This window comes from Protomyctophum bolini (genome assembly GCF_963924005.1).
Source record: "Protomyctophum bolini genome assembly, chromosome: 19".
Lineage (NCBI taxonomy): Eukaryota > Metazoa > Chordata > Actinopteri > Myctophiformes > Myctophidae > Protomyctophum > Protomyctophum bolini.
In genome coordinates this window covers 20,069,172-20,095,402 of record NC_137880.1, presented here as the reverse complement: position 1 = coordinate 20,095,402, position 26,231 = coordinate 20,069,172, and the positions used below count along the sequence as shown (strand labels likewise).

The window sequence follows — 26,231 nt, the reverse complement described above, 5'->3', positions numbered from 1 at the left end:
TTACAGACAACTGCATGATGCAGACAGTTTTTATTTTTGAAACATTTTTGAGTTTTTCTTCTACACGAGTGGTTAAGCAATTACATGTTTTTAGAGGTAGCGTCAAATGTGTAATTAGTTTGACTCCTATGTCTCATCCTTCAGTTTTGCCCACTTGTTAGATTAGTCATGCTGTACAGCGTGTGTCGGGCGCTCTCCCAAGGGCACTTAATTGTATGTGGGAGGGAGATACTCAAGTGGCGTTTGTTTTCCTGGCCACTTACAGCCATGAAATCAGGACTTGTCCACTGAGCTTGTATGGTTGTATACAGTACTATTTGAATAGCTTTTGTTCAGTTTGGCAACATGCAGTAGCTCAGACAGGTCAGAGAGTGCGTAGTTTATTCTGCCAGGATTTGTTGGGCTCAGCTGTCTGTTTTTTTTCAGGATAGTGGATTTCAAAGTGGGGTCCGCGGTCGCCAGGGGAGCGCCTGGAGGGCCAATTTGAAAGGAGAGTGAGAAAAAAAGAACAAAAACTTGTTGATGTAATTAAGAGACTCGGAGAGAGGGACAAAGACTAGTCTTGCATGATTTTAGACACCTGTCACTTTTAGACACCTTTCATTCAAACCTTTATTTATTCTCGAAAGAAATGAGGTTGCCCTCATTTGCAGTGTCGTCGAGATACAACAAAATACAACATTGTCAGAGCAATAAACACAGAACAGAACAGAACAGCAACATTTCCTCATCGCCTGAGGCTGTGATGGATATTCTTTTTTATCAAGCAATGTTACGAATTCCATGTAAGATGGGAGCCTTAGGAGGTTGTTGCTTAGTAACATGTACTTGCTTTGTAAGGCCCATCTTATCGTCCATCACACGATGGCGGTGCATGTCGAAATCAGCAGACCTACAAGCTCACAACACATCTGTGATGTGCTGTTATCTTGTAGGTAGGCTAAGTATGAATTGGAATTTAGACACTCAGTCCTCAGTCCAGCTCATCGTCCCATGGCTCCTAATTATGAATCCATTGAGATCTGAGACCAGATTATACAAAGGTCCCCATCTGAAAATATGTTGTTCCAGGGACCTCCCTGAAGCAAAGATTTGAGTTAGAAACGTTTGCTGTGAAAGAATAAAGTATATGTAATTGGCCGCCGACCCCCATCTGAAAATCTGTTGTTCCAGGGACCTCCCTGAAGCAGTGAATTGGTGAGGGGTGCTGTGAATTTGCACACATTTTCACGATAAAAAAGCAGATCTACAAGCTTGTAGACCAACACTCTGTGCTGTGCTATGAGCTTGTAGATCTGCTATTTTTCAATAGCTAAAGTTTAAAATAATGGTTAAAGTGGTTAAAAGATAAGGTGACACAGATGCGTTCCAATGGGTTAATTCAATTGCTTCATAATGTCACATAAAGTGACTAGGCCAGTGATGGATCCTATCATGGGTCCAGTAATTTTTGCAGTCTCAGAGTTAAATTCAGGCTTGAGTATGGTGGTGGTGGTGGTGATGATGATGATGGTGGTGGTGATGAAAGAGGAAGGGCAGGTGAGATTACATTACTTTTCCTTCCCCATCCATCCTTCCTCTTCGATGTCTCCCTTTTGACTGATGCTGTACCTGTCAATTTAAACTCTATACTAGACAGGAAGTTAATAGTGCAGCCACGCATATATACACAGCTCCTTCTCAAAAAATGTGAATATCATGGAAAAGTACATTTTCCTCTGTAATATAATTCATATATTCTACACCCCAGGAGGTGATGAGCCTGTGGCACTGTTGAGGTGTTATGGAAGCCCAGGTTTGCTTTGATAACAGCCGTAAGTTAATTTGTATTGTTGAATCTAGTGTCTCACACCTTCCTCTTGACAATACAACCTAGATTCTCTGTGGGGTTCAGGTCAGGCCAGTTGGCTAGTCAGTTAAAGGGACACTTCACCCTTTTTGCAAAAAAAAAAGTTAAATGTTAATGACGTTTAGCAGATTTAGAACACTTTCCTGGGGTCTTTATGTGGTTTTAGATTTTAGCAGTGTCCATGATGTCAGACACTGGGCTCACTTCTTTCCTGGACTACAATTCCCATAATGCTTTGGTGCACTGCTCCTCCTTGTGGATGGGGGGCATGCTGTCTTACTGAGACAACATGTAGTCCAGGAACTAAATGAGCCCCGTGTCTGACATCATGGACACTGCTAAACTCTATAATATCTAAAACCACATATTGCACACATAGAGACCCCAGGAAAGTGTTCTAAATCTTGTAAACGTCATTAACATATATTATTATTTAGCAAAAACGGTGAAGTGTCCCTTTAAGCACATGGTCACAAGCATTATGCCATGGTCAGTACACCTATTACTAGTCGATTTGGCTCTGTGGGCAGGTGCCATGTGCTGCTGGAAAAGGAAATCAGTATATCCATAAAACTTGTCAACGTATGAAAAGCACACAGTGCTGTAAAATATCTTAATGGTCAAATAATGAAAAAACCTATGCTACCTAGGCTATGTTGATTTCTGTTGTTTGGTAGTCACTGAATGACTGTTGTGTACCTACTGTAACCCTACCCTAGTGCTAATCCAAACACTCCACCAAGTGCTTCCAGCCGGCGACTCTTGCACGCCCATTCTATTATATAAGCCTTTCATATCAAGCCAGACCGGATATATTTATTATCTGTATGAAGTGTTTTTACTTTGCAGACTATTTAGTATGTTTTTACTTTGCAGACTATTTAGTATGTTTTTACTTTGCAGACTATTTATTTAGTTTGCACTGACTGAACTTCAGTTATTTAACCACATGAAAGCTAGAGTCTATAATCATAACCCGTTGAGTTTTGAGCTTGTAGATCTGCTATTTTCCTCAAAGGGATTTGAACGAGAGGGGAATAATTAGGCAAACATGTGACAACCATGTTCAGTATAAAACCCTGGGAGACCCCCAGTCAATGAAGCACAGTACTGTAAAAATCCTTTACTGCCATCAAAAGGGTGTTTTGAAGATGTGCTTTTGAGACAAAAGGTTGTCCCAGACTTGAGAACTTTGAGAAGACTTGAGACGTGGAATTTTAATTGACCATGACTGTATGGTTCCGTTAAGCCTTAAGGCAACTCTCTTGTGTTGCCTTCAAGCTTTTGTGTCAAGTCTTGTCTGTCCATCAGCTGGGTGTTGATCGTGCTGGTGTTACTAGTGATGCACGCACGCACTGCATTTGCCCTCGTCTCTGCATGCGGAATTGCTGATGTGGCCGCATGTGTGATTGTTGTTCCGGCTGGGCAGTTGTTGAAGAACCAACGTCATGTTACACACATTAGCACAAGGATCAATCCACCTCCCCCGCAGCCGTAGTTTACCAGGGCCACTAATGGGCACCTATCAGGACTAATTCCTAATGAGACTAAAGGAAATTACATTAAAACGTTCAGTGATTCACCTAACTAGATTGACAGTACAAGGGATGTTTCCCCCCCTAACAAACAGAGATGAATAGTCTCAATCACAGCATTCATTTTAAAGTTCTAGCCTTGTCACGGATACTTGATTGTTGGCCATTCCAGAGTGGAAGAAGGAATTAATAACCAAAGCACAGTATGTGTTCTTAGGTTTACACTTACGCTTGTACTGTAGGTTCGTTGGGCATGGGGATGAAATACACTTCTAAGTAAGGTCTCTTTACCATTTCTACCTTGATAACAGTTATGGTTGTTAACCACTTAATAAGCCCTATTTTCTACTGTGCTGTATGGTGGATGCATACTTAGTTTAGACTAGTCATTGGTTAGAGTGACATAAGGTTGGTGAGGGGTGCGTTAAAACGACCAGATTAAGGTTGGTGAGGGGTGCGTTAAAACGACAGGATTAAGGTTGGTGAGGGGTGTGTTAAAACGACCAGATTAAGGTTGGTGAGGGGTGCGTTAAAACGACAGGATTAAGGTTGGTGAGGGGTGTGTTAAAACGACCAGATTAAGGTTGGTGAGGGGTGCGTTAAAACGACAGGATTAAGGTTGGTGAGGGGTGTGTTAAAACGACCAGATTAAGGTTGGTGAGGGGTGCGTTAAAACGACAGGATTAAGGTTGGTGAGGGGTGTGTTAAAACGACCAGATTAAGGTTGGTGAGGGGTGCATTAAGGGTTGGGAGAGGGTTGTTAAGGTTAGGTGTGTGTGTGTGTGTGTGTGTGTGTGTGACACACGCGCACACACACACTGTATTATAATATTACAGTAAAATATTAAAATATAATAATGACAAAACTAGGTACATTAGTTAAATTATTTAAAACATTGCCTTTGTAATTGCCTGGTATAAGAGTTGAGTCAAATAGAGAAGTCACTTACCCTATATGGCTCCAAAAGCGTGAGTATAGAACAGGGTCCTAATGCAGCAGAGGGATGTGATCTTTGTTTCACTGTTTTCCTTTACCTCTGATTCAGTTCAGTACTGTGGCTTCTTACTCCTTGAGACTGTGTCAGTGCTTTCTGTGACTCTCTCTCCTCCGCTCCACACTTCGTTTCTGTCCTTCTCTTATTCTCTCTCTTTATCTGTCTGTGTGTGTGTGCCTCTCTCTGTCACTGAATCATTTCCCATCAAACAATGCTGGAATCCACAAGTGACCGTTCAGGTAGGTTATATATCACACAGGATGGTGTGATCACCCTTCCCAGACATCGAGTATTTTCCATCCTGGTGAAGCTGCTTTCATCATTTGTACCAAAAACCAGAAGAAGGAGAAGGAGTTCTTCGTCCCCGACGTCCGGTACTGCTCTGATACATTTTCTTCCCATCAGAGTGGGTTAACCACAATAGCAGTATCAATGTCCTCAGTGCGATGGCAGTGTAACTGTAAGCGCATGCATAATCTCATCTTATCACCATCTTCTCTGAAGAATCAGAAGGAGCAGGGAGCAGGTCGAGTCGGTTAAGCTTAGATTTAATTTATATATTTTTTTTAAGTTTGCGCTGGTGCTCCATACATGGGTCAGATGACGTCTTCTACCTGACTTCTGTGGCATCTGGCTTTGCCTCGGTGCACACTGCACAGCACACTGTTGGACTCGCTACAGCATGTCACAAATAGATGGAGCTGTGAAGAGAAAGTCCCACAGGGCCTGAAGGCTCGTCATGTATCAGGAGGCACTGAGCAACATGCGAGAGGAAGTATAGAAGAAGAGGAGTGCTAGAGGTGGATAAAAAAAAATGCTAGGAGGAGGGGGGAGCCGAGGTGTGTGTGTGTGTGTGTGTGTGTGTTTGTGTGGAGGGAGTGGCAGTGAAAACGATGGCTTATAATTACACGCTCCTAATATTTGAACAGCATTTGGTTTACCAAGCAAATTGGGTATAGACTGAAACCGGCCAGTCATATCGGTCTATAACTGCAATAGACACGTAACTAAATGACAACGGCAATGGATTCACACTTCACAGTGTGACACTGGACTGCGGGTTTAGACGATGAAAAAAACTCTAATGATTATATTATGTGCCCTCGAAAATACTCAATTGCTATAAAAGAAACGTAAACACCACTGGAGCACCTCAATCTTTTAAGAAATATTGCTTCTTCGTGTGTGTGTGTGTGTGTGTGTGAACCCCATGGGTTGTGGCTTATTACTAGCTCGATTGATTGCATAACATAAAACATAAATGGTAAATGGTGCATTTTATATAGCGCCTTTATCCAAGGCGCTTTACATAGATTGTGCATTACATTCACCCATTCACACACACATTCATACACTGATTGAGGCGGAAGCCATGCAAGGCACCAACCAGCACATCGGGAGCAATTTGGGGTTCAGTGTCTTGCCCAAGGACACTTCGACATGTAGACAGGAGGAGGCGGGATTCGAACCGCCGACCCATGGATCATTGGACGACATGCTCTACCTCCTGAGCCAGGGCACAGTCGCCCCGACATACCTGGGGACTAGTATTTGAAGCTCTCGGCTTCCTCTTCAAGGCTGTTTGCAGATTAATTGTTCTTCTTCTATTTAGTGCTCTATCCTTAAATCAATTGTGATGTTAATTGGCTATGCCTGAAACATTTCTGTTAGCTAGACCTGCAGTCACAAGGCTTTTCATTATGTCTGTCAGCGCGCTGGGGTCAAGTTGAGACTAAACGTACATCATTGAGGAATGTTCTATTGATGTATTCAATTGATGTATTGTAGACAGTACATCCTCAGAATGTCTGTGATATGTACAGTATTACATTTTAGCTTTCAGTTTTTCTGAGCATGTTCAATTCACTCAAAGACAGGAGTCACGAGAGGAACGATATACAATTGATGCTTGGTGAATGGGTTGTTTAAAAAGCATATATTGTATATTTTGATCTGCTCATGTAACTGCATTTAATTCAGTTTCTAGCCCATTAATTAAGACCCGAGGGGGGTTGGGGGGCTACTTATTAAACATTTTAACTTACCAGGACAGAGAACTTCGTCTTTTAATAGCTTTATAATTGTTTGATATCGCCGAGCAACACACTACAGTGTGTAAGAGTCTATGGCACAGCATTCAAAACCGGAAGTCGTTGGTATTCCCCCCTCCATTATAACGGACGGGAGGTAAAATCTTCTAACGCTGATTTATCTGAATCTAAATCACAGATTACGATTCTATTCAACACGCGTTTAGTAGTTTATTAGTAAGCTAGTTTATGCAGAGAGCTGTCACATTGCCAGTGTAGACTAAATATTATTCTCTCTGTTACATACATTCTGCAGAGGATCCAGTCACAGTGTTATTGTGAGTGTGATTTGTTGACTACCAGGGTTCCGATTATTCTTTTTTTCTTTTTGAGACCTAGCTTGACTAAAAGCTGTTGTAAAGAAGTCCCTTCTGCTATTTATTGGCGCTTCTTTTGACCACTTAAACCCTACATAATTGACCATGGTCCCCCAGGGCTCTATCCTTGGCCCTCTGCTTTTACACCAAGGGCCCCATTTTACCAGTGCTATACCCCTTATCCCTAAAAGAAAAATGTCTTTGCCTTTTTTACTATTTTCAAAAACATTTTTGAATAGTGCAAACAGCCAATCTTCAAGCTCACAACGTGTCGATGTAGATTGGCAAGTTGAACACATTTATTTTTCTTCAAAATAGCAAAAAAAAGAAGGCAAAAAGGTTTAGAGATAACGTCTATAGCATGGCGAAAATAGGGCCCCAGATCACCTAATATAGCAGCTTTCAGATGGTCAGGTCATTCTGGGTGTCTTTCCTTCATGAATAAACTAAGTAGGGCTGCAAATATTATTAACTGACCCCGGGCAGTATAAGTGTTAAGACATTAAAGACAAACATTCAAAGTCCATAGACTTGGCTGCCACATGACGTCATGAGTGAAAGCCAGACCCCTCAAAAACTCTAAAATAGCAGGTGTACAAGCTTGCAGCGCAGCACAAAGTGACACGCTGCATCACTGTTATTTAGCAAAGCTAAAATCTAAAATGACACTTTCCTGGTTTTAATGAGTTAAGGTGTAGATGTGATCTATATTGTGTGATGGCAGAACCATACTTTCCCCTCCAGTTCCATTTAGCCTCAATAATGAGTTGTGTGCAATAACATCATTATAGGAATGAGGTTTAACATGGAATAGATCAATACCTAGGGAGTGATCAATATTGATATTGACAGTGTTTGGTCAAAGATGATGGCTCCTTTGTGTACGTGCACTGCTTACGGCTACATCCATTTCAACGTAATAATTTTATGAGTGGGTGCTTTTTTTATTCAGTTGCTATTTCGCCTTTCAGACAACGAAGCAATGTCCACTGTGGTTTGCATTGACAACAGCTGGACAAATGCTCCTGACACAATGAGACTATCCCAGGGTCACATGTTGCACAACACAACATGCCATCAACCTCACATAGAGTTGTTCAGGTAAGCTCAAGGGCCAGTGTTATGTTGGCTCATCTTACCTACTCTAAAGATGTAGAAGTTTGTCATTCTTCCTGCCTACAGATAGGCTGTAGTGCTGATGTGAATGAGCGTTCTGTGAAGCAGTCCCAGTGTTTCCAGCATTCCCAATTAATGATGTTAGTAGTTAATCGATTAATCACTAAATTATTCAATTAAACGTAACAGTAAACAACTAGAAAATATTTTCCTTTTCCTAAAGAAACAATGTGGGGTCGCTGCAACCCAAAAGAAAGTAGTATAAATAGTACAAATGCAGTGAAGGTCCAGGAGTGCACTCTTTGACTTTGTATGTATGGGGAAGGGGTGGGATGTACAAAAGTATTGGCATCACTACTACATACTTTAAGTACCTAAGTTGTTATGACTGAGTTGTGTTTGAACCATAGACTGTAAAAAATGGTTTGAACCCAAATGCAACCACTCGTGACAGCATCCAAAGCGGATGGCGGAAGAAACCATGCAAGGCACCAACCTGCACATCGGGAGCAATTAGGGGTTCAGTGTCTTGCTCAAGGACACTTCAACACTAACTATGGGGGACCCCGGGAGAGTAGAAGTAGCAAAAATGGAAAGCAAAGTAAAAGTAGTGGGCCGAGGTACGCACATGTGGGACGGTTAAAAAAAAGTCCCCCCCCACTTTGGTAGCAACAGAAACGTCTCTGCTTTTGCATGAGACGCTTTTGCAGAGATCCCATTTCCTGGCTCTGTATTCTCAAATGATCAAAAAAATATTTGATTACGGAATATAATATGCCTTTTGTCTTTCTGTATATCAGCAAAATGTAGATTTTTGTTAGACATTATTGAGGGAAATTAAGGTCTCAATAATAAATAACAAAACGCAGCTTATCAACTAACCGGTAAATTGATCGATAAGGTTATCAATTAATGAATAAATCGATAATCCCAATGTTTCCAACATGCGAATGTCGAAGTGTTCAGTATAGTCATGGTTAAATCAGTATAATGGAAGATACTGTGACGTAGCTCATCACATTCCCATCCCCACACCCCTTTGTATTGATTAAAGCCACTTTGAGCTATACCTTTTTAGAGCTATACTGCATGTAGTCAGCATCAGTCTGTTTGATTGAATTGATTGAGAAGGCACAACACTGCATGTTTGTGTGAAAGTCTTTCTTTCATGTGCTCATGTCTTTGTGAGGGTGTTCTGTGACGAGACTTGGAGGCTAGAAGTCCGCCTGGAATGAACCACCAGGCCAGCGAAGCGCAGTATTGATCATCAGGAGAATGCAGTGGCGGGGATGTGATGCATGCACTATGGACCCCTAAGGAAGCTAATGTTTTTTTGTGGCTTTCGCCTTTATTTCATATTCTTTTTATGGAGGGACGGACAGTAGGCTAACAGGAAATGGGGAGAGAGATGAGGGAGTGACATGCAGTAAAGGCCTTTAGGATCGGGAGTCGAACGCACGGCACACTGCCAGACTGGATTACCAGCCAAGGTGCCTGGACCATTGAGCTATGGCCCAGGCTCACAGCTCCATTTCTGTCTAGTGGGAAAATTGCAGGCCTCCACCTACACACGCCTCTGTGACACTATCCTGGTCCAATTAACTGCCAGATTAAATACAAAAATAATCCACCCACTGATAGCCGTAAGGGTCCTTTTGGTTCATTTTATGGTATGGTTCTTTGCTTCAATTAAAGATAATTAAACCTCCCACACTGCCACACTTGTCTTGTGGTAAATAACAAGCCATACTTGATAATGATGGCCCATTATCTCTATATGCATGGTTCCTAAAAGCCTTTTTGATTAATCACAACAGTTGTTTACCTGCAGCTTTATCACTGTGCAATGGTGTTGATCTCAAACATATAGCTGTGGCCACAGGCCACCCAAATGTAACATTTCCAGTTGCCCATGCCAAAACTCTGTGCCCATGGCAAAACTCTGTGGATTAATTACCCAGGTCATATAACGTTAAATCGATCCCTCTGGTTATTTCTCTAGACATACTATACTATACTATACTATACTATATATAGATATGTCTCACATTCGATAAACCCCAGGTGACCTAGATTCACAAAGGAACTTGACCTTAGACTTAGAATCAAGATGGATGATTATTAAATGCCTGAAGTACAGCAAAAGCCCAGTTAACACCCCAAACGCTTGGGGTTATTTAATCCATTAAGTCATAGCGCCCAGCCATTTATAGCAGCGGAGCACATTTCCCGACCGACCGGATGATATCCCGGATGTGGCTGAAGCAGCTGTAGCCAAAACACTCTAACACATAACCTTTGCTTAGAATTGGATGGGAGGATTTAGATCAAGAGTTATTTAACATTTAACATTTTCGACGATGTCCCACTGTTGCGCAACATTGAATTTTGCGCAACAGATGCTCCCAGCCTGTGGAGCGATGTGATCGGTTTTGATATCAATAATCTCCGTCCTTTTGATCAATCTTCGTCCTGGGCGTTACTAATTCAAAAGACAGTGAACTTCGTCCTGTGCACTCGGGGTGTTAACTCCAAGCCATTTCTACCTGACATCTTCACAACAACACACAGCCACACTAAAATTGCTCCCAGCTAGTGGAACACGGCAGCCATTCAAATGTATTCATCCCTTGTTTGCATCCCCCTTGATAGCCCTGCATAGCTCATTCACTGTATAAACAGTCACCCGACACGTCACTCACAAAGAAATAGGGAGGTAGCAGTGTGTAATGTGTATAGAATTGGACAAAGAGTTGGATACATTTTATAATTGCTGTTTACTTGGTCATACAATTCAAGGCCTTTCTTTGCCTTCAAGCCAGCTATTTTTCCCTCTGCGGCTGTCGCCTTGACCTACTGTACGCTAGCCACAGGGAACTGCAGCACTATGGGTCATTCATCCTTCAGCTCTACATTTCATAGTATACTGCAATGCCCCCCATGGTTTAGTTAGGTGTTCAAAAAGAAAATACAAAACGTGAGCTTATTGATTTTCACTATTTTCTTTTATTATTATTTTTTTAAGCCGTTTCACAGCAGGGGGCTGCAGCCAATATTTTATATTTGAGTGTCCTTGGCATGGTAGAATGTGTGAACCCCATCGAGATAATGTTGTAAAAGGATGGCAATATACAGGGTGGTTGCTTGGGTTTGCCTTAACGGCGAACAATGTTGGTAAATTGTTGTCTCCCTGTAGCTTATTGGTTTTCTTGGTGCAGCCTTCTTTGTGCATGTTTAAAAGACAGATTCCAGATCTGCACTCTATCTCCCATAATTTATCCTTCATTAATCATGTTTTGCAGACAAAGTAAAAATTCACAGATGGTAACATCTTTTTTTGAGATTTCAAGCAAAATATGTGCCACATATATTAGTAAGCTAGTTTATGCAGAGAGCTGTCACATTGCCAGTGTAGACTAAATATTATTCTCTCTGTTACATACATTCTGCAGATTATTGTGCTCGCTTGGTGCTCGCTTGGTCTTCAACCAGCCAAAATTCTCACATGTCTCTCCCCTGCTCCGCTCCCTCCACTGGCTCCCGGTCGCTGCCCGCACAGAATACAAAACTCTGATGCTGGCATTCAAAGCAACCAAAGGTATGGCTCCCCCATATCTTGCAAGTATGATCGAACCCTACAAACCCTCCCGCTCACTCAGATCAGCCAACGCAGGGAAGCTGGAAGTACCCTCACTAAAAACGCCGGGACAACGCTCCACACGTCCCAAACTCTTCTCCCTTCTAGCTCCAAAACTGTGGAATGCACTTCCCATTGCAGTCAGAACTGCAGCATCACTCCCAATCTTCCGCCGTAGTCTGAAAACCCACCTTTTCAGACTCCATCATGGCCCATAGCACTTAACCCACCTTAAGATAGCAATTCTGTAGACTTAGATAGCATTTGATACAGACTTATAGCATGTTATGTAGACAGCATAAGTGCATTGTATGTAGTCATAGCACGTCATAGTACATATGTATAGCATAGTAGTATAGATGTATAGCTTATATGTATAGTTTCATTATAGATATTCCACTGTTACTTTCTTAGCTTACGCATGTTTCATGATAAATGTTTTTATGTGATGTATTCCCATGCTTTTTTGTTCTTGCTTAATGTAAGTCGCTCTGGATTAAGAGCGTCTGCTAAATGCCTAAATTGTAAATTGCAAATTGATTTGTTGACTACCAGGGTTCAGATTTATTTGTTTTGTTTTTTGAGACCTAATCATACTGTAACTAGGTCTGACATTAGTAAACTAGAGGACTGTAAACTTGACTACAAGCTGTTAAAAGTGAAGTCACTTCTGCTATTTATTGGCTCTTCTTTTGACAACTTAAACCCTACATAATAGACCAGGGCTCTATCCTTGGCCCTCTGCTGTTACACCAAGGGGCCAGTGGCCAGTGCTATACCCCTTATCCCTAAACATCTTTGCCTTTTTTACTCATTTGAAAAACAAGCTCACAACGTGATAATGTAGATCGGTTAGTTGAACGATTTTAAAATGTTTTCAAAATAGGAAAAATAAGGGGGAAAAAGGCAAATATGTTTAGGGATAAGGGGTATAGCATGGCGAAAATAGGCCCCCTTCACCTAATATAGCAGCTTTCAGAATCTAAAAACTGCTATATTAGGTGAAATGATCGGGAAAGCCGCCCAGAAGGACATGACCATCTAAAATGTAGATGGTCGTGTGTGTGTCGCAGCAGATGCAGTAACACTTATGAATAGATGTGGGAGAAACCGCTGCCTGTTATATCCAGGGTTCCTCCTTGAAAAGGAAGTATTTTGCTGTCAATTTTGTTTGTCTACCTGCTTTGCCTCGTCCAACCGGTCTTTGCTTCAGGGAGCATTCCAAATCTGAGTTAATTCCACGCACCGCAGCTCCATTCCCTCAGGCTTACACAGCTGGCAGCCTGCCAGCTTGTGAGCTTTGCTACTGTTGGTTAGTTTGTCCCCATCGCCAGTGAAGTGTACTCTTTAAAGGCATGGTCACGTCAACATGGGCGTGAGCGCTTTCTTGCATGTGTGTGTGTGTGTGTGTGTGTGTGTGTGTGTGTGTGTGTGTGGTGACAACAATGACACACTGTCACATACAGGATGTCAGTGTTTCTGCTGGGCACACAGGTTACCAAGGTTGACGTGCTTGTCTGCATCTGTGTGTTTCACATGATGTTGCACATGCAAGGGCTTCCTCCAATGTGCAGTAGTATGCTTCATTGACCACTCAACCCTGATGTGTGTCTGGGTAGCTCGTTGGTAGAGCACTCGCCTTTGGACCACAGGGTCTTCTGTGTTCGATCCTGGCCATCTCAGTGTATGAGTAGCACAGCTTACTAGGTAACAATGTAGTGGGATAAGAAGTAGTAGGTGTTATGCTCCACCTCAACAATCCATCTTCCAGGTGTCTAGTCAGTGCAATGTACAGTCAAACATCTGCATATGTGCTGAATCTGTGGATGTGTAGTAGCCTAGACTCAATGTGTTTTACTGGTTAAATAAAGTTTAAAAAATATATATAATTAAAATCAATCAAATCAACTTCATTGTCACAGTTGCAGGCAACGGTGAGGTGAAACTTGTGTTAATTCAGTCTTCCATGTTTGCTCTGGGAGAAGAAAAGAATTAGCAGTAAACAAGATGAACACTGAGAAAGCAGCATGTTAAAATCTGTATCTTATTATTATAAGAGGTACTAAATCACATGTAGTGCAAATGGGATAGACCTCCTCATTCCTGGACAATATGTTCTTCAAGTGCCTCAGTGTAAGGAGCAGCCCAGCCTTTAGGGCCTGCTTTTATATGTTTAATCTTGTTGTAATGACTTTACTGTAATCTTGTCACAACTCACAACACACACCATTTTGTGAACACAATCCTGTTCAAGGACGGCTAGATTGCAGTAATCTCTACCTTCCTTCTGTGTGTGCCAGGCCAGCTCTAGTACACAGTAGCTCTCAAAGCAGAACAAGGGCCTCTCAATAGGCCAGAGTTGGAGATGAATGATGATTGGGTGCGAACACGTGGTGTGCAGCAGGAAAATAGCAGTGTGGAACAGAAGGTCAGGGAGCGAGGCGAGTGAAGACGGGAGAACGGATCCGAATATAAATGCTGAGAGGATAGTGCAATGTTGTAGAGCCACAGATAACACTTCCAGACTGCTGGTGGTGAAACCAAATCTGTTAACGTGGGTGTCTGCCCGCAATATGTCAAGAGATGGGACACTTCACTGGAGTTACACAATGCTAACGTACTGTAGCCACTTGGCCTGACTAAATATGACTAATGGTATTTATCCACAGTATGAATAGTTACCATTAACCAGAGGTGGGCATAAGTACAGTACAGACAGTACAGACAGTACAGTACAGAATTTCTACTTAAGAAACTGACTTGAGTACAAAATTTGTACTTAAGAACAGATTTACTTGATGTCCACCTCTGCCATTAACTCATTTTTACAATAATACCATTTCATAAGAGACGGACTACAAAACAGGCCTTCATGGCGACTGGTGAGGTAGTTTCTAGATTTGTACTGTGGTGATATATTTTTGTGTGTGCTGAAATAACATGGGACACACTTTATGATGCATTTAGGCTCACATGAACTATTTGATGTCATGTGATACTTCTGGGCTGTATTTTGCGTGTCTTAAGTACCAGGTCTTATTACCTAACTTGAGTAAACTAAAGACCTGGAGGCGTGATCAATGCCATTTGGCTATTCTGAGTGGCCAAAGAGCATTGATCACGCCTCCAGGTCTTTATTTTACTCAAGTTAGGTAATAAGACCTGGTACTTAAGACACGCAAAATACAGCCCGATCTGGTGTTGTATGCAAAGCTTGCTACAGCTTATATTTCTACACTACACATCTGAAAACATGTTTATGTGGCCTTTACTTGAGGCCTGACATAAGATGCAGGTTTTAGCCAAGATCAGACCAAGGATTTAAAGGTCCCGGCAGACTGCTGCGTTTTCCGGATTTTTAGCAGTGTTTTTCCGCCGGTTTTCAGAAAAACGCATCCAGTCTGCAAAGACCTTAAGTCACTGAAGTCTGCTTGGACCCACAGGCACAAGTCACACCTTTCATCTCTCTCTCTCTCTCTCTGCCCTCTTCCACGGAGCATTAACAGAGGCTTCTCTTCATTCTTTCTGGCAGTGGTTGGCATGCTGGTGTCTGTTCCTCTAAACCACATGCATGGTATTTGCATGAGCACAGATCAAGTTGACAGACACTGGACTTTATCAGCTCGCCATCGTCAGCAATTTTGTGCCGTTGCTTTCGTCATGCCGGTGAAGGTGGGCTGAGGGGTGAAGGTGGGCTGAGGGGTGAAGGTGGGCTGAGGGGTGAAGGTGGGCTGAGGGGTGAAGGTGGGCTGAGGGGTGAAGGTGGGCTGAGGGGTGAAGGTGGGCTGAGGGGTGAAGGTGGGCTGAGGGGTGAAGGTGGGCTGAGGGGTGAAGGTGGGCTGAGGAGTAAAGGTGGGCTGAGGGGTGAAGGTGGGCTGAGGAGTGAAGGTGGGCTGAGGGGTGAAGGTGGGCTGAGGGGTGAAGGTGGGCTGAGGGGTGAAGGTGGGCTGAGGGGTGAAGGTGGGCTGAGGAGTGAAGGTGGGCTGAGGGGTGAAGGTGGGCTGAGGGGTGAAGGTGGGCCAAGGTTGGGGCAGATCTTATATGGAGAGAACTGGAGTGGGAGAGAGAAAGACGCCAACGGAACGGGAGAGAGAATAAGAACAATAGATTCCTATGAACTTGATGAACAGATAACTCGGTGTGAGTTTAATTCTGGGATTTAATTATTACTGTGTACGTTTGTAACCAATAGTCCAAAGTCCACCAAATCTAGAAATGAGACTAAAGAGTGCTGGAAAACCTTAACAACATGGGGTCAATATTTGGGCACGGTTTCAGCCGAATCATTGAATTCTAAAATGTAATTTATTTATTATTATTATTTCCAAAAACAATAAAAAATACTGTATGTGGAAAATCATTGGTAGTGTTTATTTGGCCTTCTGGTTGTGCACACAAGATTCTGTGGTGATCGGTCCAGATCGGTCCAGTCCACAAAGCCCATCTCCCAATTTATTTCAGTATTAAGTTTTGGATTAAGTTAAAATTCTTAATTCTAGTTTGGAAGAAAAGTAGTATTGTGGTGAAAACACAGATTTGCCCCACTCGTGAAATAAATGAAGAACATGATTTGGATTCTACGGTGGATTTTCACTGTAACAGTTCTTTCCCAGTTAAGGGAAAAAAAACAGTCGCTGATCGCACCAGAGCAGAACACCTGATAAGTGTACCTTTTCATGCCACACCTGCAAAGGCCATTGCTCCCACAACCAACAGACAAATGTCATATTCCCATTCACTGTCTTATCTGTCTGCCTGCAGTCATTGTGTGGCCTCGTTATCGCCTTCATCCATACATCTTCCGCCATGTGCTGGATTGACAGCAGGAACACGGCCTGCAGACAAAAAGCCTCCCGTGGCATTTCCCCTCTGACCTCCATCTTGCTCTAGTGCAAAATGAACCCTGGAACGGGTCCATTTGATTGCTCTAGTCTAGTGACTGTTGGCACAAAGCCAGAGCGTCCATGATGTTTTGGATGTAGTGCCAGAGCAGACTAACAAAGCAGCAGTGTTTATTCATACTGTGTAATATTTCTTAATTCTAATCGATTTGCTCTTCTCATCTGGTGGTTTTTGACGAAAGACCACACAGACACACACCACACTTCCTTCAGTAGCATCCATATTCTGGGCATGTAAATATAGGTACAGGTAAACATTTGTTGAAAGTATCAGATCTACAAGCCAGCAACCCGTCACAACGGGATGTGTTGTGAGCTTGTAGATCATCAAAGAGATTTGGTATAGAGGGGGGAAAAGGAGGGGGCCAAGTTTAGACTCTCGGGGGACATCAGTCAACAAAGCAATAGATTTTAAGGGATAATTGGTGTCTTTCTTCATGTATGGCACCCATGTGTTTTGAAGTCTTATTGATGACATAACCCACTGCTTTTGTTGAAAAGGCTCTCATTTAATTGGTGTCTGGAAACCATGTAGTATAAAAACCTGCAGGCCTTTATCTTCCGTATTGATCGGCAATTTGTCCACACTTATTGACGGCTTTTCCGTTACCAGAGAAACACTCATTTGTGGTTTTAGACGTTAATTGCCTCACGGAGCATTGGAATTGGGCTGATCAAACAGGCTTGAATGCAAAGTTAACAAACTTGGACCCGGGGCCCTCAAGGGCCCACAAGTGGGGTATTGCAAGTGGCCCCACAAATAATTGCCAAAGCACAAGAGTTTTATGATAACATAAAAAGTAACAATATTAAAAAGTGATACCAATAAAACATTTTGTTGTTGTGGTAATCTTTGTTAGAGTGTGTTTATTAGGTGACAGTGGTCTCCCTGTCTCTCCAGCTCTTTAATAATCAGAAAATACATTTCAGGTTTCAGGAGAGAGTAGTCATTTATCAGCTTCACTTCAAGGGAAAAAGGCTCGCTCAACTCAGACAGTCTTTTAAAGGTTCAGGCGTGTGCTGGGTGCAGATTCAAAGAGAACATGAAAGATGAAAGAATGAAATCTGAACTCTCAGTATTAAGAGTCTTATTTAATAATGATGAGGATCTGCAACAGCAGTCAATCCAGACACGTTTCGGCGCGCAGGCCTTTGTCCGTGTCAGAATTTGCATAGCAACGGAAATGACATGGTTATATAGAATTTCTGTTCAATTAAAAGGGGACTATACAGCCATGTCTCATTATTAAAAAGGCATACATAGTAGTGAACATACATATTATTATAAGAAATCATTATTATCTCATTTCAACTCACATAATCCACATTACAAAAAGGATAATCATAGAAAACAGTTTAACACCAATTCTTCATTTAGACCTTTAGGAAATGCAGTGTTTAAGAAATGGATCCAAAATGCTTCACGTTGCAATAATAACCGGTCTCTGTCCCTTCCTCTCTTTAAGGGGTTAATATATTCTATGCCTTGAAACCTCAGGGTACATATCATGTCCAGTAATGTTTTTTGTCTTTTTGTTCTGATATAGAGCTGGAGAGACATGTGTAGTGCAGGAACTCCTGTTATTGAACAAACACTCCATAGCAATGAGTACTATCAGAATATAGAGCCATTTGACACTTATTTATTTTTTGTGTTTTAGTTAGCAATTAGACTGCTGAAATAAGAGTTAAGCCAGTTGAAGCCTGACTGAACTAGTGTGTTCTGTTTTAATTAATACATTGATTGATCATCAAAATAAATCCCATCTACATCCATCTGACCACTTAACACGGCAGCTGTGTTACGCCTTTGAGTGGGCCCTGATCCAGAACAGGTTGAGAACCACCGGTATAAGGATGTGTATGTAATTGAGTATAAATGACAAAGAGTCAGATTGCGGTCACCAGTACATTAACAGTGATACCTCATCCAGCCGTTTGTCTCTCTTTTACAGGGGATTCTTTCACCCAGTTCCGTTTTTCAGAGGAGAAGGATTGGGAAATGGACTCCTTGGTGGCCAGTCAGGTAAATGTATAATACTGTAAACTGATTATTTGGGATTATTTCTACTTAGGGCTTCAACAGTTATCAAATTCATTTATTTAATTTATTATTTTTGAGGGGTGCTAGTAGTTTATTATTAATACTTGTTTGTGACAGCCCTCCTATGAGACAAACTGAGTAGAAACATATTGTGCTATTTTATCATGATCATTGGTGAGGACTAAGAGGACTGAGTCACGTCGTGAAAATAGCAGACCTACAAGCTCACAATGGATCCCAGACATAACCATGAAGCATAAATCACACTTAAAACATATGCATATCTTTGGTCTGAACTAGGCTTAAAAGAGTAGATGGAAAAGTTTGTATTGGCCACGTAATAAGAGATCTTCTGTATCAGTATTAGGATTCTGTAATATGCTCAGGATTCTGTAATATGCCGTAAACACGGAGGCCAGTTATTGAGTTACCCTTTTCTGTTTTCATACCACTGTGCATCTTTCTGCAGATGTCAGCTGTGTTTGTGGACCTTCCAGCACTAGCACAGTCTCTCCAGGAAATGCCTCTCCATCAGAGACTGAACCTGGAGGCTGAGCTGGTACAGGTATGCAAACCAATTAGAACTGCATATAAGACTACAGTTCAGAAGGTCAAATGTTTTGTCCATGTGCTGTTGGAATTGAGAGAGTTTCTACCAGAGCTCGACCAATATATCGACCATTATTTGACATTGGCAGTTAATGCGGCCGATTGTGTCCTGATTTTAACCTGGGTAAAAACTACCTCACATGCTTTTAGATTTGGTATTTTTTGAAGGATTAATTTGTAATGTTTTGAAGTCTAAAGTGGTTAAATAATATAAATGTTTGTATCGGTATCGGTACCAGTCAAATCTGACATTTGTTGGGCCTACATCTAGCTTCTACATATACTCATGATGATATTCTGCCAATATCTGCATTGTTCTGCCATTGAGATAAAACTCACTGCTTCTTCTGTTGCAACTGTAGCACTGTCATTTACGCAAGCCTTTGTCCTTCAGGTATCGACACCAGTAGAGCTGCCTATTTTGACCATGCCACCAAAACAGGACCTGGGGGCTATGGCTGCCTCGTTCGCTCCACCTGCCTCGGCTTTCAAAAGACTAAACACGAGCCAGGGAGTTTCCCAGGTTACAAGCCCTGTGTCGGGCCCTTCTCCTCAGGATTCTTGTAAAGCAGCCAAGCCCGTGGATGATGGGGATGAGGAGCTAGACCAGCTACTTGGTTTAGAGAAGCCACTGTCAGCCTCCTCGGGAGCTCAGCCTGTCAGCATTGTGGACGAAGAGACCTCTGCTCCATTGTCCCACAGTCAACAGTGTGCAGGTACATCATGTTTCACTAGCTGACTCTTTAATTCAAAGCAAGTGACTGACAGAATGCAGTTATGCTTTGATAATATTAGACAAAAGGACTCCAGAATGCAGCCTTTTTTCATTTAAGAAGATGCGCGATAGCATATAGTGTATACTATTATGTATAGCACCAACCAACCACTTTCATGTTATTTAAATATTGTCCCACGACACAGATGGTTTACAAAGCTTAGCCAATAATGAACCCACGACACACACGTGTTGCCAACCATATAAACATTATGACCTTTTCCATCTTTAAATTAGGCCTCTTCCCTAATGTCACGCAAAGCCCCCGGTAGCTCCTCCCCAGACCCACATTTTGAATCCTGTGCCTCCAACTCTGACTCCAACTTTTTTTCCTGTATCCATAAGCCCCTCCCAATTAATTGTTATTTGAATCAAGCAGTCCAGATCTGGGACCATTTGGTCTTAGACTCCCTGACCTGAGTTATGCCCCGGACAGAGCTTCTGCAGACAGATTTGGTGCCTTATAGAATGATGATGATGGAATATCTTTAATTATATACTCTTTTTGAATAGTATTTTTAATGCACACATTCATGCACTAATGAGACCTCATTGATTCGGACCCCTCCTCGAAAAGGACTATAATTCATAGTCATACATTATGGATAATTAGTGTGGAATTAGACTGTTATCCGTCTCAACTGCTCATCCGTGGTTTTGCTTTTCTACATCAGCAGCAGAGCCTGAGGAAGGGGTGGAGACTGTTCCAGAGGATGTGGCTTCACCCCTCAAGGCTGCGCCAGTCAAACAGGAGGAGGTGGCTCCACCCTCCGAGGCTGCGCCAGTCAAACAGGAGGAGGTGGCTCCACCCTCCGAGGCTGCTCCAGTCAAACAGGAGGAGGTGGCTCCACCCTCCGAGGCTGCGCCAGTCAAACAGGAGGAGGTGGCTCCACCCTCCAAGGCTGCGCCAGTCAAACAGGAGGAGGTGGCTCCACCCTCCGAGGCTGCTCTAGTCAAACAGGAGATGACAGAGGATGACCTGGAAGACTGGCTTGACAGCATGATCTCCTGACCCTCAGCATCAGAGTTAATTCACAGAGAAAACACTTCATCAAGATAATTCTAAGTAACTTTTGCCATGTCCAGCTTTTGGTGTGTGTGTGTGTGTGTGTAAACACAAACCTTTTCCTACACAAACATTAAATCCCATTGACAATTAATGGACAATTTTGAGTGTAAATACAAAACATTGCATAACACAAACATTGAAGACGAAGGTGAGAACGCAAATTCAGATTGGCCAGAATGAGATGATGATCTACGTTATGATAAGATCAGCCCTCACTTGATTTGACACAACCAAGTGTCACTATTGTGCAGCCTAACTAACACACACACACACACACACACACACACTAACTGTATATGATGATTTGAGGTGGTACAGTACAGTACAGTACAGTAGAGGGACCCCCTGGGGACCCACACAAGGTAACTGTCATTTCTCAACCGTTTCGGACGCAGGGCGGCTCGCCGGAACCGGCCCGGCACCCTGGCCACGTTACTGTGGGTCTGGAACTTCCAGGGCCCCCTGGGGACCCCCACACGGCGTTGCACCACTCACTTCACACAGGTGTGATTTTATTATTGAATTAATGCATACAGAGATGGGACTGGACTGGAGGATCAGAACTTTCTAAAACAACCCACAGTACAATTCCCCATTCGGCTCTACACCATTCCTGGATTTCTGCTGTGTTGTATGGTTGAACAAGTATTTTATTTGGGTGTCTGTGTGGCACAGGGGTACAGTGCACCTGGCTTTGCCAGGCGCTCCAGCAAACACTCTTGGCTGTGTTAGTGGGTGGTAAGCCGGTTGTGGAGGGCGATCACTGTACTAGTGACTCCTACAGGGTGGTCGGGGTAACTGTGCATTATCGAAAAATAGATTTTCACTATATCTCAGCCAATATTGCACTTAACACGATGGACACCAAACCGCCTCAGATGACGGGTTAAGATTTAAAGGAGAATTCCATGCTAGAAGGCTTTCTTACCTTTATTTGTAGTTGTTACGTCCCCACCAAAGAGGTCCAGGTGTTATTTTGTGCAAAAGTGCATTATTGGCTATTTCCCCTACCATAAGCCCTCAATGAATTGAATTGAATGGGGCTATCATTTATTTTGTATATATCCTCTCTTCATAATGTAAATAGTATCCCAAGCGGCACACTTTACTACTTATTGTTAGGATCTGTCTCTCCACAGACCATGTCAGACCTGGCCACTCCCACTTTCCCTTCCACTCACACAGTCAGTTCACTCACCTGTCTCCAACCCCCTCGTCATCCCACCTGTGAACACTTTGACAATCAGCCTGCCCCATATATAACTTGACTCATTGCACTCACACTTTGTCAGTTCATACATTGTTGTTATGATGTCTACCCTGGAGCTCTTGCCTGTGTCTCTGTTCCTCTGGACCCTGCCTTGAATACCTCTGGTAATTTGCTCGTACCTATTTTTGTGTGTGCATTTTTGGGATTGCTTATCCTCTGCCTTTTCGTTAGCCTGCCTTTGTTCTGCATTTAATTAATAAATTAGTGTTTGAACACTACTCCGCTGTTTGTTAGTCGTGACTCTGCATTTTGGGTTCAACACATTTTGACACCGTAACACTTATTTCGATGGAAATAAGCGAATTAGCACAAAAACCCAACCCCCATTGAGGGCTTATATTAGGGGAAATAGCCAATAATGCACTTTTGGTCCAAAATGATGAGAAACGAGGATAACTTTTTTTTTCAAAATTTCAAAAAACATGGGCTATAACCCATCGTTTTTTTCATTTTTTCATTTTTGTCAAATCATCAAAAATGATGAAAAACGGCGCGCTATAGTATGCCGTACGATATGGGCTATAGCCCATGGTCCAAAATGATGAGAAACGAGGATAACTTTTTTTTCCAAAATTTCAAAAAACATGGGCTATAACCCATCGTTTTTTTTTATTTTTTCATTTTTGTCAAATCATCAAAAATGATGAAAAACGGCGCGCTATAGTATGCCGTACGATATGGGCTATAGCCCATGGTCCAAAATGATGAGAAACGAGGATAACTTTTTTTTTCAAAATTTCAAAAAACATGGGCTATAACCCATCGTTTTTTTTCATTTTTTCATTTTTGTCAAATCATCAAAAATGATGAAAAACGGCGCGCTATAGTATGCCGTACGATATGGGCTATAGCCCATGGTCCAAAATGATGAGAAACGAGGATAACTTTTTTTTTCAAAATTTCAAAAAACATGGGCTATAACCCATCGTTTTTTTTCATTTTTTCATTTTTGTCAAATCATCAAAAATGATGAAAAACGGCGCGCTATAGTATGCCGTACGATATGGGCTATAGCCCATGGTCCAAAATGATGAGAAACGAGGATAACTTTTTTTTTTCAAAATTTCAAAAAACATGGGCTATAACCCATCGTTTTTTTAATTTTTTCATTTTTGTCAAATCATCAAAAATGATGAAAAACGGCGCGCTATAGTATGCCATACGATATGGGCTATAGCCCATGGTCCAAAATGATGAGAAACGAGGATAACTTTTTTTTCAAAATTTCAAAAAACATGGGCTATAACCCATCGTTTTTTTTCATTTTTTCATTTTTGTCAAATCATCAAAAATGATGAAAAACGGCGCGCTATAGTATGCCGTACGATATGGGCTATAGCCCATGGTCCAAAATGATGAGAAACGAGGATAACTTTTTTTTTTCAAAATTTCAAAAAACATGTGCTATAACCCATCGTTTTTTTTCATTTTTGTCAAATCATCATTATTTGTAGTTGTTACGTCCCCACCAAAGAGGTCCAGGTGTTATTTTGTGCAAAAGTGCATTATTGGCTATTTCCCCTACCATAAGCCCTCAATGAATTGAATTGAATGGGGCTATCATTTATTTTGTATATATCCTCTCTTCATAATGTAAATAGTATCCCAAGCGGCACACTTTACTACTTATTGTTAGGATCTGTCTCTCCACAGACCATGTCAGACCTGGCCACTCCCACTTTCCCTTCCACTCACACAGTCAGTTCACTCACCTGTCTCCAACCCCCTCGTCATCCCACCTGTGAACACTTTGACAATCAGCCTGCCCCATATATAACTTGACTCATTGCACTCACACTTTGTCAGTTCATACATTGTTGTTATGATGTCTACCCTGGAGCTCTTGCCTGTGTCTCTGTTCCTCTGGACCCTGCCTTGAATACCTCTGGTAATTTGCTCGTACCTATTTTTGTGTGTGCATTTTTGGGATTGCTTATCCTCTGCCTTTTCGTTAGCCTGCCTTTGTTCTGCATTTAATTAATAAATTAGTGTTTGAACACTACTCCGCTGTTTGTTAGTCATGACTCTGCATTTTGGGTTCAACACATTTTGACACCGTAACACTTATTTCGATGGAAATAAGCGAATTAGCACAAAAACCCAACCCCCATTGAGGGCTTATATTAGGGGAAATAGCCAATAATGCACTTTTGGTCCAAAATGATGAGAAACGAGGATAACTTTTTTTTTCAAAATTTCAAAAAACATGGGCTATAACCCATCGTTTTTTTCATTTTTTCATTTTTGTCAAATCATCAAAAATGATGAAAAACGGCGCGCTATAGTATGCCGTACGATATGGGCTATAGCCCATGGTCCAAAATGATGAGAAACGAGGATAACTTTTTTTTCCAAAATTTCAAAAAACATGGGCTATAACCCATCGTTTTTTTTTATTTTTTCATTTTTGTCAAATCATCAAAAATGATGAAAAATGGCGCGCTATAGTATGCCGTACGATATGGGCTATAGCCCATGGTCCAAAATGATGAGAAACGAGGATAACTTTTTTTTTCAAAATTTCAAAAAACATGGGCTATAACCCATCGTTTTTTTTCATTTTTTCATTTTTGTCAAATCATCAAAAATGATGAAAAACGGCGCGCTATAGTATGCCGTACGATATGGGCTATAGCCCATGGTCCAAAATGATGAGAAACGAGGATAACTTTTTTTTTCAAAATTTCAAAAAACATGGGCTATAACCCATCGTTTTTTTTCATTTTTTCATTTTTGTCAAATCATCAAAAATGATGAAAAACGGCGCGCTATAGTATGCCGTACGATATGGGCTATAGCCCATGGTCCAAAATGATGAGAAACGAGGATAACTTTTTTTTTCAAAATTTCAAAAAACATGGGCTATAACCCATCGTTTTTTTCATTTTTTCATTTTTGTCAAATCATCAAAAATGATGAAAAACGGCGCGCTATAGTATGCCATACAATATGGGCTATAGCCCATGGTCCAAAATGATGAGAAACGAGGATAACTTTTTTTTCAAAATTTCAAAAAACATGGGCTATAACCCATCGTTTTTTTTCATTTTTTCATTTTTGTCAAATCATCAAAAATGATGAAAAACGGCGCGCTATAGTATGCCGTACGATATGGGCTATAGCCCATGGTCCAAAATGATGAGAAACGAGGATAACTTTTTTTTTCAAAATTTCAAAAAACATGTGCTATAACCCATCGTTTTTTTTCATTTTTGTCAAATCATCAAAAATGATGAAAAACGGCGCGCTATAGTATGCCGTACGATATGGGCTATAGCCCATGGTCCAAAATGATGAGAAACGAGGATAACTTTTTTTTTCAAAATTTCAAAGAACATGGGCTATAACCCATCGTTTTTTTCATTTTTTCATTTTTGTCAAATCATCAAAAATGATGAAAAACGGCGCGCTATAGTATGCCATACAATATGGGCTATAGCCCATGGTCCAAAATGATGAGAAACGAGGATAACTTTTTTTTCAAAATTTCAAAAAACATGGGCTATAACCCATCGTTTTTTTTCATTTTTTCATTTTTGTCAAATCATCAAAAATGATGAAAAACGGCGCGCTATAGTATGCCGTACGATATGGGCTATAGCCCATGGTCCAAAATGATGAGAAACGAGGATAACTTTTTTTTTCAAAATTTCAAAAAACATGTGCTATAACCCATCGTTTTTTTTCATTTTTGTCAAATCATCAAAAATGATGAAAAACGGCGCGCTATAGTATGCCGTACGATATGGGCTATAGCCCATGGTCCAAAATGATGAGAAACGAGGATAACTTTTTTTTTCAAAATTTCAAAAAACATGGGCTATAACCCATCGTTTTTTTTTCATTTTTTCATTTTTGTCAAATCATCAAAAATGATGAAAAACGGCGCGCTATAGTATGCCATACAATATGGGCTATAGCCCATGGTCCAAAATGATGAGAAACGAGGATAACTTTTTTTTCAAAATTTCAAAAAACATGGGCTATAACCCATCGTTTTTTTCATTTTTGTCAAATCATCAAA

At 41.5% G+C, this 26,231-nt stretch overlaps 1 protein-coding gene across 5 annotated transcripts in view; it reads left to right on the top strand.

Moving 5' to 3' along the window:
* aven (apoptosis, caspase activation inhibitor) overlaps positions 1-22,415 on the top strand; it is a 32,714-nt gene extending 10,299 nt beyond the window's left edge. Inside the window, exons 3-7 of one of the 5 annotated variants that reach the window (XM_080790590.1) lie at positions 18,396-18,466; positions 18,954-19,049; positions 19,488-19,809; positions 20,543-20,667; positions 20,749-22,415. In XM_080790590.1, the coding sequence (XP_080646716.1) occupies positions 18,396-18,466; positions 18,954-19,049; positions 19,488-19,809; positions 20,543-20,667; positions 20,749-20,880 (746 nt within the window). In that variant the 3' untranslated portion in view covers positions 20,881-22,415. Of the gene's footprint in view, positions 1-18,395; positions 18,467-18,953; positions 19,050-19,487; positions 19,810-20,542 lie in introns of all 5 variants that reach the window. The other 4 variants (XM_080790588.1, XM_080790589.1, XM_080790587.1 and 1 more) reach the window with 4 other exon arrangements.
* Positions 22,416-26,231: the final 3,816 nt, after the last annotated feature.